This window comes from Pimephales promelas, chromosome 16, assembly GCF_988280905.1.
Source record: "Pimephales promelas chromosome 16, fPimPro1.hap1.1, whole genome shotgun sequence".
NCBI classification, from domain to species: Eukaryota; Metazoa; Chordata; class Actinopteri; order Cypriniformes; family Leuciscidae; genus Pimephales; species Pimephales promelas.
Window position 1 is genome coordinate 7,096,134 of NC_142784.1, and position 13,955 is coordinate 7,110,088.

At 37.2% G+C, this 13,955-nt stretch overlaps 1 protein-coding gene across 1 annotated transcript in view; it reads right to left on the reverse strand.

The window, feature by feature from the left end:
• Window positions 1-2,870: 2,870 nt before the first annotated feature.
• ppp5c (protein phosphatase 5, catalytic subunit) overlaps window positions 2,871-13,955 on the reverse strand; it is a 29,208-nt gene continuing 18,123 nt past the window's right edge. The window contains exons 5-13 of the mRNA XM_039654860.2: window positions 11,312-11,377; window positions 11,092-11,190; window positions 10,571-10,676; window positions 10,316-10,458; window positions 10,123-10,210; window positions 7,937-7,977; window positions 7,680-7,858; window positions 5,423-5,504; window positions 2,871-3,076 (exon numbers count right to left, since the gene is read on the reverse strand). Coding sequence (XP_039510794.1) covers window positions 3,014-3,076; window positions 5,423-5,504; window positions 7,680-7,858; window positions 7,937-7,977; window positions 10,123-10,210; window positions 10,316-10,458; window positions 10,571-10,676; window positions 11,092-11,190; window positions 11,312-11,377 — 867 coding nt within the window. The 3' untranslated portion in view covers window positions 2,871-3,013. The remainder of the gene's footprint in view (window positions 3,077-5,422; window positions 5,505-7,679; window positions 7,859-7,936; window positions 7,978-10,122; window positions 10,211-10,315; window positions 10,459-10,570; window positions 10,677-11,091; window positions 11,191-11,311; window positions 11,378-13,955) is intronic.

Here is a 13,955-nt window from a genome sequence, read left to right on the forward strand (position 1 = left end):
GTTGGCATTTTATTTTATTCTAGAAAAAAAACGAGATTAGCATATGGGTACATATTGCACATATTCACAAACAGAAGGTTTATTAAAAAATATCTAAAATCAGAAGCTCAAATAAATGTAATATCTTTCACATAACTCAAACGGATTTGCATACGAATCAATTAAAATAAGCTTTTTTACAAATAAGTTTTATAAATTAAAGGGGTAGGGAAACTCCAAAAGGGCACGGGACTTCCACCAAAAGTTTAAAGCAGGTTTTAAGCCCCTTGTGGAGTGCTGGCTGGTGGACTCACTCCACCCACTATTCTAGTCAATGAACTTTAGATTAATGCAACTGCTGACTAGTCTGGAATTTAATACCAAAGTGATCTCATGTTTGATTGTTTTTCTGCAATTTTATGGTGTGCCCTAACATATGTTTCTTTCTTCCTTCCTTCCTTCCTTCCTTCCTTCCTTCCTTCCTTTCTTTCTTTCTTTCTACACAACACAAGGGTAGTACACTATACACTATAGCCTACATTCACATTACCGTGAATGATTATTATGTAGGCTTTCAAATTTGTGGACTATTTAAAACAAGATAATAAGTGGATAATTAATAGTCTCTGATGTTTAACATTTCTCACATTCTAACTTTACTTTACAATATGTCTTCATAAAATACAAGTATACCTTAACCAAATGAAAACAGTCCATCTCAGGGAAGATATGGTTTTCAGGTCAAATGTTACTGTACTTAGCCACTAATCATATTTCTGGTGTAACCGAGGCTTGGGACCAAAACAAATTTAATTTTTATTTATTTACTAATCTATTTACATTCATTATTCCTGCAACAATAAATAACCTTAAACGAGAAAGGTATTTTTTTTAGTATTTTTTTATAATAATCCTTGAATGAAATGAGGTAAATGCCATTCAGTGTAAGACAAAGGGCTCAAGAGATTAGTCCACTGGACTGCTTAATGGTGAACTAAAGAAGAATTGGCAGTGAAATAAACTGTTTCATAGGTTTCTGCTTCAGTTGTGTTGATTTATTGTTTCTAGATTATTGTGCAGAGTGATCAGATGCATTTTGAATAAATGCAAAAAGCTTAATTTCACCAAAACTAAACTTAATTTCATGCTCAGTCTCAGTTTGATGTTCAAAAGTCTCCATGCTCTTGGTTTTGGCTGGGAGAATACATATCTGTGTGCATTGAATTCCCTTTTGTAATGTTTGTTATGTGTAACGTGGATCCCTTAGTTTGGAAAAGTTTTCTCCTTGCCAGTGCATATGGGGTATGCTTCATATTCAACTATTGTAGCATCTTTTATCATTACAGCCACAATCTTTGCTCTCTGATAGTCTCTGAGAGCCATCTTGCAATTGCAAATAGGGTTCTCCAAGACTTTGATAAGTGTAAATGGTTCTGAAGTCTCGAGCATAACGCAGTTCATGTTTAGCAGTGTTAGAAACTCCTGTACCATGAATTCTGTAGTTATCTGACTGACCTAACACATTTTAGGGTCCTATTAAGGGGTTAGTGATGAACTTCTCAGTCGCTTCCAAATACAGTATATACTATCGATAGGACCAGCTAAACCTCCAGGAGTCACAAAAGTCACACAACTAGTTTTTTTGTCTGTATTTCAATTTTTATTCAAAACATACTGCCAGACATGTTGCCTATTGTGCAATATTGAAACATAAAACGACACATTTTCCCATTCTGTCCCCGTTAAATTAATGAAACGCTCCTTTTCTTATCAGCCGCAGCCAACCTGTGTCACTACTGGTGTGCAACTCATGTCTAAAACACAAATATTGTTCACAAAAAAGGTATGAGCACATTCTGTATTATTGGACTGGCGTTTTTTATTCAATAGCTTCTTTTTTCCAAACATCCACAGAAATCTCAATGATACAGTGTATATATATATATATATATATACACACACACACACACACATGTTGGTGTATATAACGATATTCTCTAAAAAGTCAAGGGCATGGGACATGGCTGCTGTGCGCTTAAAGAGAGGAAGGTAGGTTTCTGCTGTATTATTTTGAATCCACACAAAGGGTTCAGGATCTGCTAGACAAACAGTGGAAGGTACACGGGGAAAGAAGATCTCCAGTGCATTTCAGTCGAGCATGTTGGGAGAGAGAACATGTGGGAGCTGCCTACATAGTGGAGAACACCAAACAGTAACTGAGCTTCACAATGCTGCACTTTTGCCCATTCTGCAAGAGAGTGTGTGAAGAAAACTACTGCAGTTACACACTACCTAAACTCGTTTTTGTAATGTTTATTTGACAGATTAGACCGATGCCCTGGGCCAGGTTTCCTGATGGAGCTTATTATAAAAAGTTCATTTTTTATTATGCTTTTTAATGGTTTTTGATAGATGACACATACAACACATTAACTGCTGCACAAATGGAATGACACACTGTTCTCCCTCCCGACAGAACTTCACTAACATGAAATAACATGGGGGGCTTGAGAAGTATTCATGGGGGCAAAATTTTAAAATAAAGGCCCTATGTAGAAACACACCTTTGGGTAAAAGCGCTGATCAGGTTTTATGCCTCTGCATCAGCACTCTTACTGTGGGATGCATTGTATACATTTGCCCATTCTTTGGTACAATTCAGCTCCATTATCATAGAGCAACATCCAATTCAAACTATGCAGCTCTACATGAACTGATACATAAATGACAAGGGAGTGGGGGCGTTGGGGGGGTGTTATGATCTTTTGGGGAGCATCATCCCAAGAATGACATCCATTAATGAGCAAATTACATTCCTATTTCCTTTTGAAAGTCAAGGCATCGCCAATGTATGACTCGGTGATTTCTCCCCATGTAACTACAGGTATGACGAGCACTGGAAAAGTGTGTGTGTGACCGCAAGGAAGAAGCAGTTTGTTTGAAACAGAGATGAGAAGAATGTGAGAGTGGATATAGAGGGATTGGGGCGTGGACTTCCGACCTCAGCAGCTGCTGTGTGATAAATGGAAAATCTCTACATCATTCCCATCTGCATCAGAGAGTTAGCATATGCCATCGGCTTGACGTTTGGATGAGGCTGAGGAAAGGGAAAAAATAAATAATGTATAAGTTGTGCAACACATATTTTAGGCATATAGAGCCTCGATGCACCAATAGGAAAATTCCTCCCAATAGGAAAAAGTAGGGGCCAGATTTACGAAACAAGGCAAAATAGAGTGAGAGAGCGCAAAACCAAAACACACCAATGGGACGTGATCTACTCACATCACGCAAATTAAATAACACCTGAAAGAACATTTCTGTTCTGACCAATGTAATCTACAAGCGTGTAGTTTAAGACAAGCTTTTTTGGGAGGTAAATACCAGTACATTGACGAGCGCAAATATCCTCATATCCACAAGTTTCCGAGGGGCGCTCCTGTAAAAAATAAAGTGGGTGAAACTTCCGGTGAGGCGGCGGAAGTAGCATTCCAATGGTATTTTGTGTGTTAGTTAGCGAAGAGGCTAGCTGTTTTTCGGAGAATTATTTTACTATTTAAAGACGCCAATCTTTATGAGAGATGTCGTTACGGAGCTCAGGGACAACATGTGCTGTTCGCGGTTGTATGTATAACCGGACTAAACTAATTCAGTGGCTTAAACGTGATTGTTTTGAACATAAGCTGAAAACGAAATCACAGTGATCCTACCAACGACTGAAGTTTCCATCAACCTCCCAAAAGACAACGAATCATCCTGTGTACATTTGTTTAAAATCTTAATATTCTATAAACTCTATCAGCATGTGTTTGGCTGTTCGCTACTGATGTTACACCTAAACTCAGGATCAAAGCCTGAGTTGACAGAATACCAAATGTGCCAGTTATTGTATTCAAGTAGCACATTCATTTATAATTTTGAATAAACTCCAAAGCACAATGACTAAGTGTGTATTTTTTATTTTAATTGTTTGTCAGCTCGCACAACTGTCTGTCACCATGCCTTGACGAGTATTGATTATTAATAATGTTATTAATACTCCCAATCAACTACTGCGGAGGGTAAAGGTACTGTTATTTCACCCTTTTTCACCCTTTTTCATTTCGTTGAGTTTGTGTTCCCACATCGTTAGCTAGTTTGCATCGCTATAACTTGAATGACTGTCAACTGTTGAATGAACGAGTGTCAAGCATGTCAAGTAGCGCTTTGTTTACTTCAAACCGGAAGTCGCGCCCACTTTTGACGCAAGGCCTCATGGGGCGTAGGAAACTTGTGGATAAATTTCGGGTCTGATAGAGAAACTCCTACCAAGGCATCTGCAATAAGATCAGCCACAAAAATAACCCTGTCTACGCCTAAAGATGCGCAGTCGTTAGTAATCCTCACGGTAGTTTTTAACGTCAAAAGAGGGTTAGTGCTGCCGCAAGCTGTTAGTAAATCTGGCCCTAAATATTTTGGACACTAGTGGAAAAAAAGATCATTTGGTAACACTTTACTTGAAGGGGTGTGCATAAGACTAACATGACACCTTCATAACCATGACATGACATATGTTATGAATATGAAGGAAGTTTTATGCATGTTAGCGACAACTGTCGTTAAGTGTCATTCGCTCAGTTATGTCATTTTTAATGCAAATATGACATTGTTTGAGATGTCTTTGTTATGACACCTTGACATAAACCAATACATCATAACCTGTCAGTGTCTTTGTCATGACAGCTTGACATTACTAAGACAACACAACCTGTCATAAACATGACATTAATTATCAAACTTAATAAACCACCTAGCTTTATTGGTTAACATTACATTAAACTGTCAGGTGGTTGGTGTTGATATTGGCTGTCATGAAGCCATTATAAATTTTGAATGCCAAATTCAATGTGTACCACTGTAGTTTAGGTCACGAAAAATATTCATGACACAGTTATAGTGCCTCATGACAGCCAATGTCAAAGCCAACCACATGACAATTTAACTTAATTTTATGTTAAGTTGTCATGACAAAGACATTGACAGGTTATGATGTTATGGTTTATGTCAAGATGTCATAACATGTTAAAGACATCTTAAACAATGTCATATTTGCATTCAAAATGTCATTATTGAGCAAAAGACACTTAAAGACAGTTATCATAAACATGCATAAACCTTCAAATTCAAGACATTTGTCATGTCATGGTTATGAAAGTGTCATGTCAGTCTTATGAACACCCCTTCAAGTAAAGTGTTACTGTTTAGATGACACTTTTCTGAAACAATTCTTTTGATTCTATTAATATTATAATATATTTGCAGTGATTTCCATGTATGGCATTTTTGGATCTTGTTGCATCCCTACCAATAATCTTGAGAGGTCACTCATTTGTAAGCCACTTTGTATTAAAACGTCTTCAAAATGAATGAAAGTAAATATGTGTAAAAATGCAATTCCACTGACCACAGCAATAAACTGGTGGAACTCTGGAGTGAGGTCTGATCCCCTGAGATGAATGTAAGCTCCTTTATTTCCCATCTGGTCACTGAAAGAAAAAGAAGAACACAGAAAAGAAAAAGTTATGAAGATATACACACAATTTGTAACTGATGGAAAATGAGTCTGTAGTACGGGGTTCAAACAGGGCCTAAAACTAACTTTTTTTCACAGCTGCCAATTGCCAGTGACTTGAGAACATTTACCAGCCATAAATATATTTTACCTTCCAGTAAACCCTTATTTATCTTTATTAAAGTTATAAAAGTTATTCAGTTAAGCCAAGAGTAATTGTTTTTGTTTTTTTGTTGTGTGATTAGCATTAAAAACACAGAGAGTAGCAGCAATATTAGGCTGCTGTCACTTTAAGAGCAGCACGGATCCAATATACTGTTACACATGCGTTTAATTTCTCAACTGTGCGCTGAGACACGGATATCTGGGAGTGCGCTTCAGATGTTTTCACACAGAAAACTTCCTACACAGAGCATCGTCCATTGTTATGCTAAATTGTATATGCAATATAGTATTATATGTTATGCAATATTTACACACCTTGGCGAGTGTAAATTTTAGGCCCTTGACCATGACATGTTTGCGTACCAAATGTTTAAAAATAGCATACAGACATTTGGGAGCCCCAACTACCAGAGATGATTATGTCTTTTTATCAGGTGTGTGCACAAACTTAACGCAAAAAAAAAAAAAAAAAAAAACTGAAACTGAAATTGCTAACACATTCATCCTCAGAGAAAGTGATAAACACTATATTCTTATTCACTATTAGAGCTGATTCTACTCAATTTTGTGAATCTAGTCGTTTAGTCTATATTAAGAGCCAAACCTAGTTCTATTTCTTTTAAGATTGAAAAAAAAGTGCAATTCACGTTTCCATTAAGTTTAACTTTGATTTACCTAAATATTTTCAAAGAGATACTTGTTCTTTATTTTTCTGCACTTTGTGTGCAGAAAATCAGGAGATCAGTAAAATAATATATATTTTATATTTGCATTAATGTGTTTAAAGACTGTAAAGGTCACAGACTGTTTAAAAAGTGCAATCCACTTGTTTACATTTGACTATTACAGTGAATTTAATCTAAACACTGAGTCTGGTAAAGTCTGCACTTTAGTTTGTGTGATTTGTTACTGATTTTCAGATTAATGTTCACACCAGGCTTATTCATCAGTACTTAATGTTGTCATTATAATTATTACATGTTTACAAGGCTGGAAGTTCAACAAATCAGTCAATATACTACTATGATTGAAGTAGTTAAATAAAAATATGTTATTCATATTAATTTAATCACCTAATTTCATCATAATATACAGGCCTGGCATACAGGAAAGCACAGTTTATATTTAATGTATCTAATGTTGGTCTATACAATGACCAATACTAAACAATGATTTATTGCTTATCAAAATAATCGCAATGTTGAAAAAATAAATTAAAACGGAATTAGATTATTTTCCAAAATCGTTCAGCCCTAATTCACATTATTTTACTTTATTCTAATGAAAAAGCCGCAAGTGCTGAATTACTACTTGCCACTTTAGATCTAGACTTGGATCTACCCGTTTTCTGTGTGTGGTATTGTGACACGGCTGCTGTGAGACACTTGTTGAACATTGCAGTAAACTAGATCGCTTTTAAATCACATTAATAAAATCTGGATGATATGTGTTGCAAAATGACATGCAATTAATTTTAAAACATTGTATGGTGAAGAAAAAGGCTATTACTGTAACAACAAATACAGCTCTTTCTGATCATGCTATGATAGCCACTTGACACAACACAATAGTGTTGTCTCAGAGACATGGTACAACTATGATACTCGTGGTAAATCAAACAATGAGACTAACCACGTTGAACTATATAACAATGGTTATTTTTTTGTTGATAAAGGTATCCAAACAGATGCTCATCTGTCTAATAAAACGCATATTAAATCATCTTTGGTGTTTCCAAGGTTTCTACATAAGTCAACCTGGAAATCAAGGGTAATGTAAATATGACGTCTTTGACAGGCAACACCGTTATGAGTCTGGTTAAAATTGTTTGTTTTCTCTAGATTTAAACATTGTTGGAAACATTTAGGACGATGCAAGTACACAAGTCCATAAAATATATACCATTGTATCTTAATCCAAAAATCTTACATATTATGCCTTTAAAATCACAATGCACTAATAAGGGAGAGAGAGACGATCATACCAGTAGTTTGGCGCTGAGAACACGGTTATGCACTTCCCTGAGTGAGTGACCTCGTAACCCTCGGCTTTCACCTCATGACTGCGCACTATGTACTGCAGTTTGTTCTGCTCCAGGAAGCGCTCTGTGACATCAGGCCCAAACTGACAGCTCACACCCCGCTTACTGACGGACCGTCCACTCTGGAAGAGAATGCACATCAGTCAAACATAGGTGAACGTAGGGATCTTGGGTTATCTGAAGGGGGAACAGAAACTAACCTGCGGCTGAGGATCTGACCACAGGAGATCACACATTGGACCTGCACAACAGAGTTACAAATTACATTTTCCAATAAAAACATGCTTAAATGCAACTTTGAGTGTTGTGTGTGATTGGCCAGGCCTTCTGAGTGGTCTAAGTGCAGAATTATGTGGTTGCTACGGTACTCTGGATGGTTGCTAGGGCATCAATATGTGGTTGTTAAAGTGTTTGGGTGGTTGTTGGAAGCTCGCTGTAATAGGCCGTCACAAGAATATTGTCTTTTAACTTCAGTTTTTGCGGTAGCTCTATATATCTCTATAGCATCGCTGTCCAGGAGTAATTAACTGGTGAAGTGGATTTACTTATTGTACAGTAAACGAAACTCATCATGAGCATTGCAATGTTTAAAAGCAGAGGTCTTAAAAAATGATAGTAGACCAGGAAGATTTGAAAATGAGCAGTTCATTCATAAACATGTCAGATCGCAGTGAAAATACAAACTAGAAGACGAAAGACTGAAAAGGGGCGGGGCTACATAAGGTCTATAGAGTGAAATGTAAGTATTTACTCCTAATAACCATTAACAATCAATTTACTACTGGTTTAAAAATACTTTACACTAAGCATAAAAAAACATCACCTAACTATTTTATGAGCTAATTAAACAATAATAATTGTGTTATAATGAATAAAGAACTAAAAGAACTGTATATGGCCAAGTAATATATTACCAATGTAGAGACGACAATATATAAACTATAAATTAACTACTTATTTGTGAGCACTTTATTACCGTATACATATTATAAAATGTCACCAAATATTTAGTAATGTTGAAGTGGCACCAGTGTGACTGCTAAAAGTAAATGTAGTCACGCCGGCAAGAAAAAGTCACAGTCTGGGGCCTTGTGGTGGCTAACTGTGCTTTCACACCAGACGCGAACAGCGCGCCAAATTCGCGCCTACCGCGTCTATACGCTTGAACACTTTGAGTCCATTCGCGTGTCAAAGAGAGAAATTGACGTGTGTAAAAACAAAAGTTTGAAGCAAAATTTACGCGCGTCAGAATCCAAACCCGTTGGCGGCCATCTTTTTTTCTGTCACCACTCTGTATTTGCTCTGGAGAGCAGAACAGCGGCGTGGGGATCATCGTCCGTCGCCGTATTTGTGTCCACCGGACCCTTCAGAGGCGAACCGTTTGGCGAGTTTCACCACTTCCTCGCTCCAGGAGCTGCGCTGAATGACAGCCGCTGTCAGCGGTACTTCCGCCTGTCTCGCGCCCAGTTTGATGACCTGTTGTCCCACATAGGAGCCAGCGAGGATCACCCTTGCCCTCATCCACCTAATCTGTCATTTATGTTTGTTTTGATGATAAACAGAGCCAGCGTCCAAAAGTTATTAACCTGTCATGCGATTTTTTCTCTCTCACGTCCAGACACAAACTTATGCACATGTATGTTGTTGATTGTCTTTACATTACAATAATATTTCATATAATCTAACATTAGATATGTAATAAATAACATTTAATACAAAATGAACATGTCTCGTATATTGAAATAAAGTTAACTGATAAAATATTTGCTTTGTTGTGCATTAAAACCACACCATGCATTGTCATATTACAAAATAATTTATTTAAGCATCCAGATCCTTAAAGGAGAACTTCGGTTCAAAATGAACCTTTGGTCTAATTACACATTGTTACCTAGTCAACCGTTATCTGAGATTTGTTTTCATGATTGCCGAATGTAAATAGTTTTATCTATAAAAACAGTTTAGCCTATAACGCTAGTAAAACGCTAGTAGATAGGGCATAGAGTAATGACAAATAAAAATCGCTTGTTATTACCACTAACAAGGCTCAAAATAGCCCCATAGTAACACGGTAGCATAATAAGGAAGCATTTAGAACTTTGTCAGTGTCCATACAGTTTAATAAGAAGATTTTTTATACATACAGTCAACTTCGCAAAAACAGGAAGAAGCCATCTTTGAAAATTAGTCTCTACCAGTCGATCTACGAACGCCGATCACCGATTTACAGTCCGCCAGAATAAAATCTTAAATCTGATCACAAGTAATAGCACACCTCTCGGCAACAAGCCACCTGATTTGAGGAATCTTTGAGGTCACAAACAGTGCAGGGCCGTAAAAGCTTTGGCATCAACAACATTATCTTGTGATATCGGACAAGTCTTACCAGAGTCTGGAGGCTGCCTGTTCCTGTCTATCTTTCTAATGTCATCTAAGGTCACGCCATCCTCACTAAACAGTCCGCCATGCATCACCTGAAACACAATGCCACTTGTACTCAAACTCAAAGACAAAAATACGAAGCGTCATAAACCGACTGCAGAATATATACTGAATCTGACGTCCGAATTGTTTCTTACCAGCACTTTGTTATTGATGCACTGGGCGAGAGGAAGCCACTGGAAAACTTCACTGAAAAGCTGGAACATCTGGCCAGTGTACTTTGCTTTCACCTCACCCTCGAACCCATACATCTGATTCATGTTGTCCGTCTCATGGTTACCTTCACAAAACCAAAAGGAAAAATATAACGTTTATCTCTCACACAAACATGTCAAATGTTTTGGGGAATTCTGCTGGTACAATACAAGGAAGCTTTGGTGTGGACTCCTCACCCCGAAGAAGGTGGAAGTGTTCTGGATAGAGCAGCTTGAAGCCAAAAAGTGTGAGAATGACTTCTACAGAGAAAGAGCCACGGTCCACAAAGTCACCATTGAACAGCTGAGATCCTAAAGTCAAGGCTACTGGATCTCAGTGGGGGAAATGTGTATAGCACTTCAGCTCAATTCAACATTACTGTGCAATGCTGCCAAAAATGTACATTGCAAACAGTTCGGCTAAACTAGATTACTAGGAGGAATAAATGTTGACGTTATTATTAATAATAATAACATATACTATGGAACATTGGTTCCTTTCGTCGTCTTGCTGCTGTCAGGGTTTTATAGCAGCCACGTGTTCCTGTCCTTACACTGGGTAAAAGCATAACACATAAAATCATAAAACAATGCAAAGGATAAGCTTGTACTGTGTAGCTTATTCATTTAATTCAAATTAATATAATATTGATTTTTTTTTTTTTTATGAGAACAGCTCTCACACAATTAAGATTACAAACCCAAAAGGAAAAGGATACATAAGGATTAGTTGGAGATGGTAAGCTGTTCAACTCAAATATATTTAGAAGATCGTAGTACTGGCCATGCGTGTCCCCACAAATAGTCATTTTCTCTGTCTAAACAACAAGACAAGTGAACAGTGAGAAGAAAATCAGTTAGATATCAAAGGGAATTACTGTAATGAAGACAAAAACATAAAGACTGCATTCAAGCAGAATGCTCATCCTATTCTCTTACCTCTTTTAACGAAACTTCAACAAGACTAGGAAGTTTGGATAACAGTTCTTTAACTTGAATCAGCATCTGAAACGCAGACAGGTTTATTATGATCATGGGTCAATGACGTGACTGTTTTGTAGGATCTATTTGATGCGTTCATAAATACATTACAAATGCAATTCAGAAAAGACAATAACTTTAACACACACCTTCCATGAATGTGGAATGCCTGAAATTTGTTCAACTGATAATCATGTTTCTCATTTGAGAAATTTATTTTTACATTTCATCAGAATTATTGCACTAGATGCACAAATTGACCAGATTTTGACCAGACTATTTATATAGAGACAAGCCACTCCATTTTGCAAGATGTAAACAACACTGGTCCAGAAACACTTCCTGTTTCAGTTTGTAACTGTTTTCATTATTTCACATGTAAAGAAAACATCTTAAAGATGTTTGTTCACTTTTTGATTCAGTTTTATATGTTCTGTTGGTTGTATTTTATCCCAGCTTTTACGTAGTGTTAAAAAACTGAAACAGGAAGTGCTTCTGGACCAGCGTTGTTTACATCTTGCAAAATGGACCCAAAGATGGCGGTTCTATGCACATGCCCCTATCTATGTCTACTATCGTCTGCTTTTAACAGTCAAGCCGGGAAACATTTAAGCCAACTGCCGCATGCGCACAGTTGAGGTGACAACGAAAACATGTTACTGTTTGAAAAGGCGGCAGATTTGATGTGTTAGTTGTGTAGATATCAGACATCCCAAGTCTCCCGGAAGTTCCAGGACCGCAAATTAGTTCAAATCTCCCGGAATCTAGAGCGAGTGAGCAGTAGCGCGCACACGAAAGAGAGCGAGAGAACCCTTGTGCATGCGCAGTAAAAGTATAACCTGTGGGGAAAAAGGCGTTTTAAACCTTATTTTGGGGCAAAGTCATCAAACTTTTTCAGCAATTTTTATCCTATTTTATTAATGTTTCTATACAAGCAGTTTGTATGTCCTGGTGACCAGTAAAAGTGCAGTTCTGAGTCTCTGCCCATTCGTTTAGATAGGAGCCTGGTCTTGTTAGTCCGAAATAGCTGCCCGGAGGCGCTGCAAAGATGGCAGCCGAGTGGCATGAAAGGACTTTGCCTAAAAGGACTTTGTTTTGACTCATTCAGTTTCCTGATTTATTATGTTTACTGTATGACATAAATTAACACATTCTCTAAATTGTGTTGCTTTTTTCTATAAAAAAAGAGACAACATATTGTAGCAGAGAAGTTGCATAAGCACAATCGTAAAGCAATTAGTAGCCCTGAAGCATTCATACCCCTTCATTTTTGTTCACATTTTTTTTTTGTATTGCAATCTTGTGTTAAACTGTTTTCATTTTTTCAAATTTCAAAACCCCTAATGGCAAAGCAAAGATTTGTGACAACTTTGCAAAATTATTAAAAATGAAAAACTGAAATAATTACAGCACCTTTACAGACACACATCTTTGATGGACATCTACATTTGGGGATTTTCTACCATTCTTCTCCTCAGATCCTCTTAAAGGAGTACTTTACTTCAGAATTAAAATTGATAATTTACTCACCCCCACCCTACATCATCCAAGATGTTCATGTCTTTCTTTGAAAAGAAATGGAAGGTTTGTGAGGAAAACAGTCCAGGATTTTTTTCCATATAGTGACTTCAATGGGGTCCAACGGTCTGAAGGTCCAGATGAGAGATTCAGCGCAGCTTCAAAGTCTCTACAAAATCCCAGCCGAGGAATAAGAGACTTACCAAGCGAAAACATTGATCGTTTTTAAAAAAAATATTTGTGGTTAAAAAGTATATAAAGTTTATTTATTTGATAAAATAACCTAAAATTACCTATTCCTCGGATGGGATCGTGCAGAGACTTTGTAGCTGCACTGAAACTCACATTTGGACCTTCAACCATTTGGACCCCATTGTAGTCACTATATGGAGAACAATCCTAGAGTGTTTTCCACAAAAACCTTGCTTTCTTTTTGACTGAAGAAAGAAGGATAGACATTAACATCTCAGATGATGGCATTATTCTGAAGTTAACAATCAGAGTGTTCATAAAAAACACTCTTGCATTGTCTTAAGGCCCAGGTGTACTTCATTTTCAGCACTCTGCTCCATCTCACGCAAAAGCCTCTCAAAGTATTTCTTGCTAGAATGTCTTTCCGTGAGCCCGGAAAGATGTTCTAGTAAGAAGACTTAGTGGACTTTGTTTTCAAGCACTCAAGTCACTCGCACATGTGCTGTTGTACGCACACCGTCTACGTGGTCACCAAAATGACGTGTGCTTAGGGTCACTGTCCGAGGTTCTGAATGATCTGAACCAGATTTTTATTAATATCTCTATATTATGCTGCGTTGAGCTTTCCTTCTATCTCAAAAACGCTTTCAGTAAAGATCCTCAGATCCCACAAAGCAGAACCATAAGATTTGTTGATGCTGCTTTTAGCCACTATACACCTCTCCGCTGGAACAACAGACTCTCTTTCTCTTTCTGTCTTTTTAAAACTGAACCCTCAAACCTTCTGATTGTATTATTTAGGGCTGTACTAAACCAAAGAAAATCTTGGTCGACTGAAGTCTGAAATTTTCAACAAAAAAATCGACTAAAAATGACGTTAGAAAAAGAAACT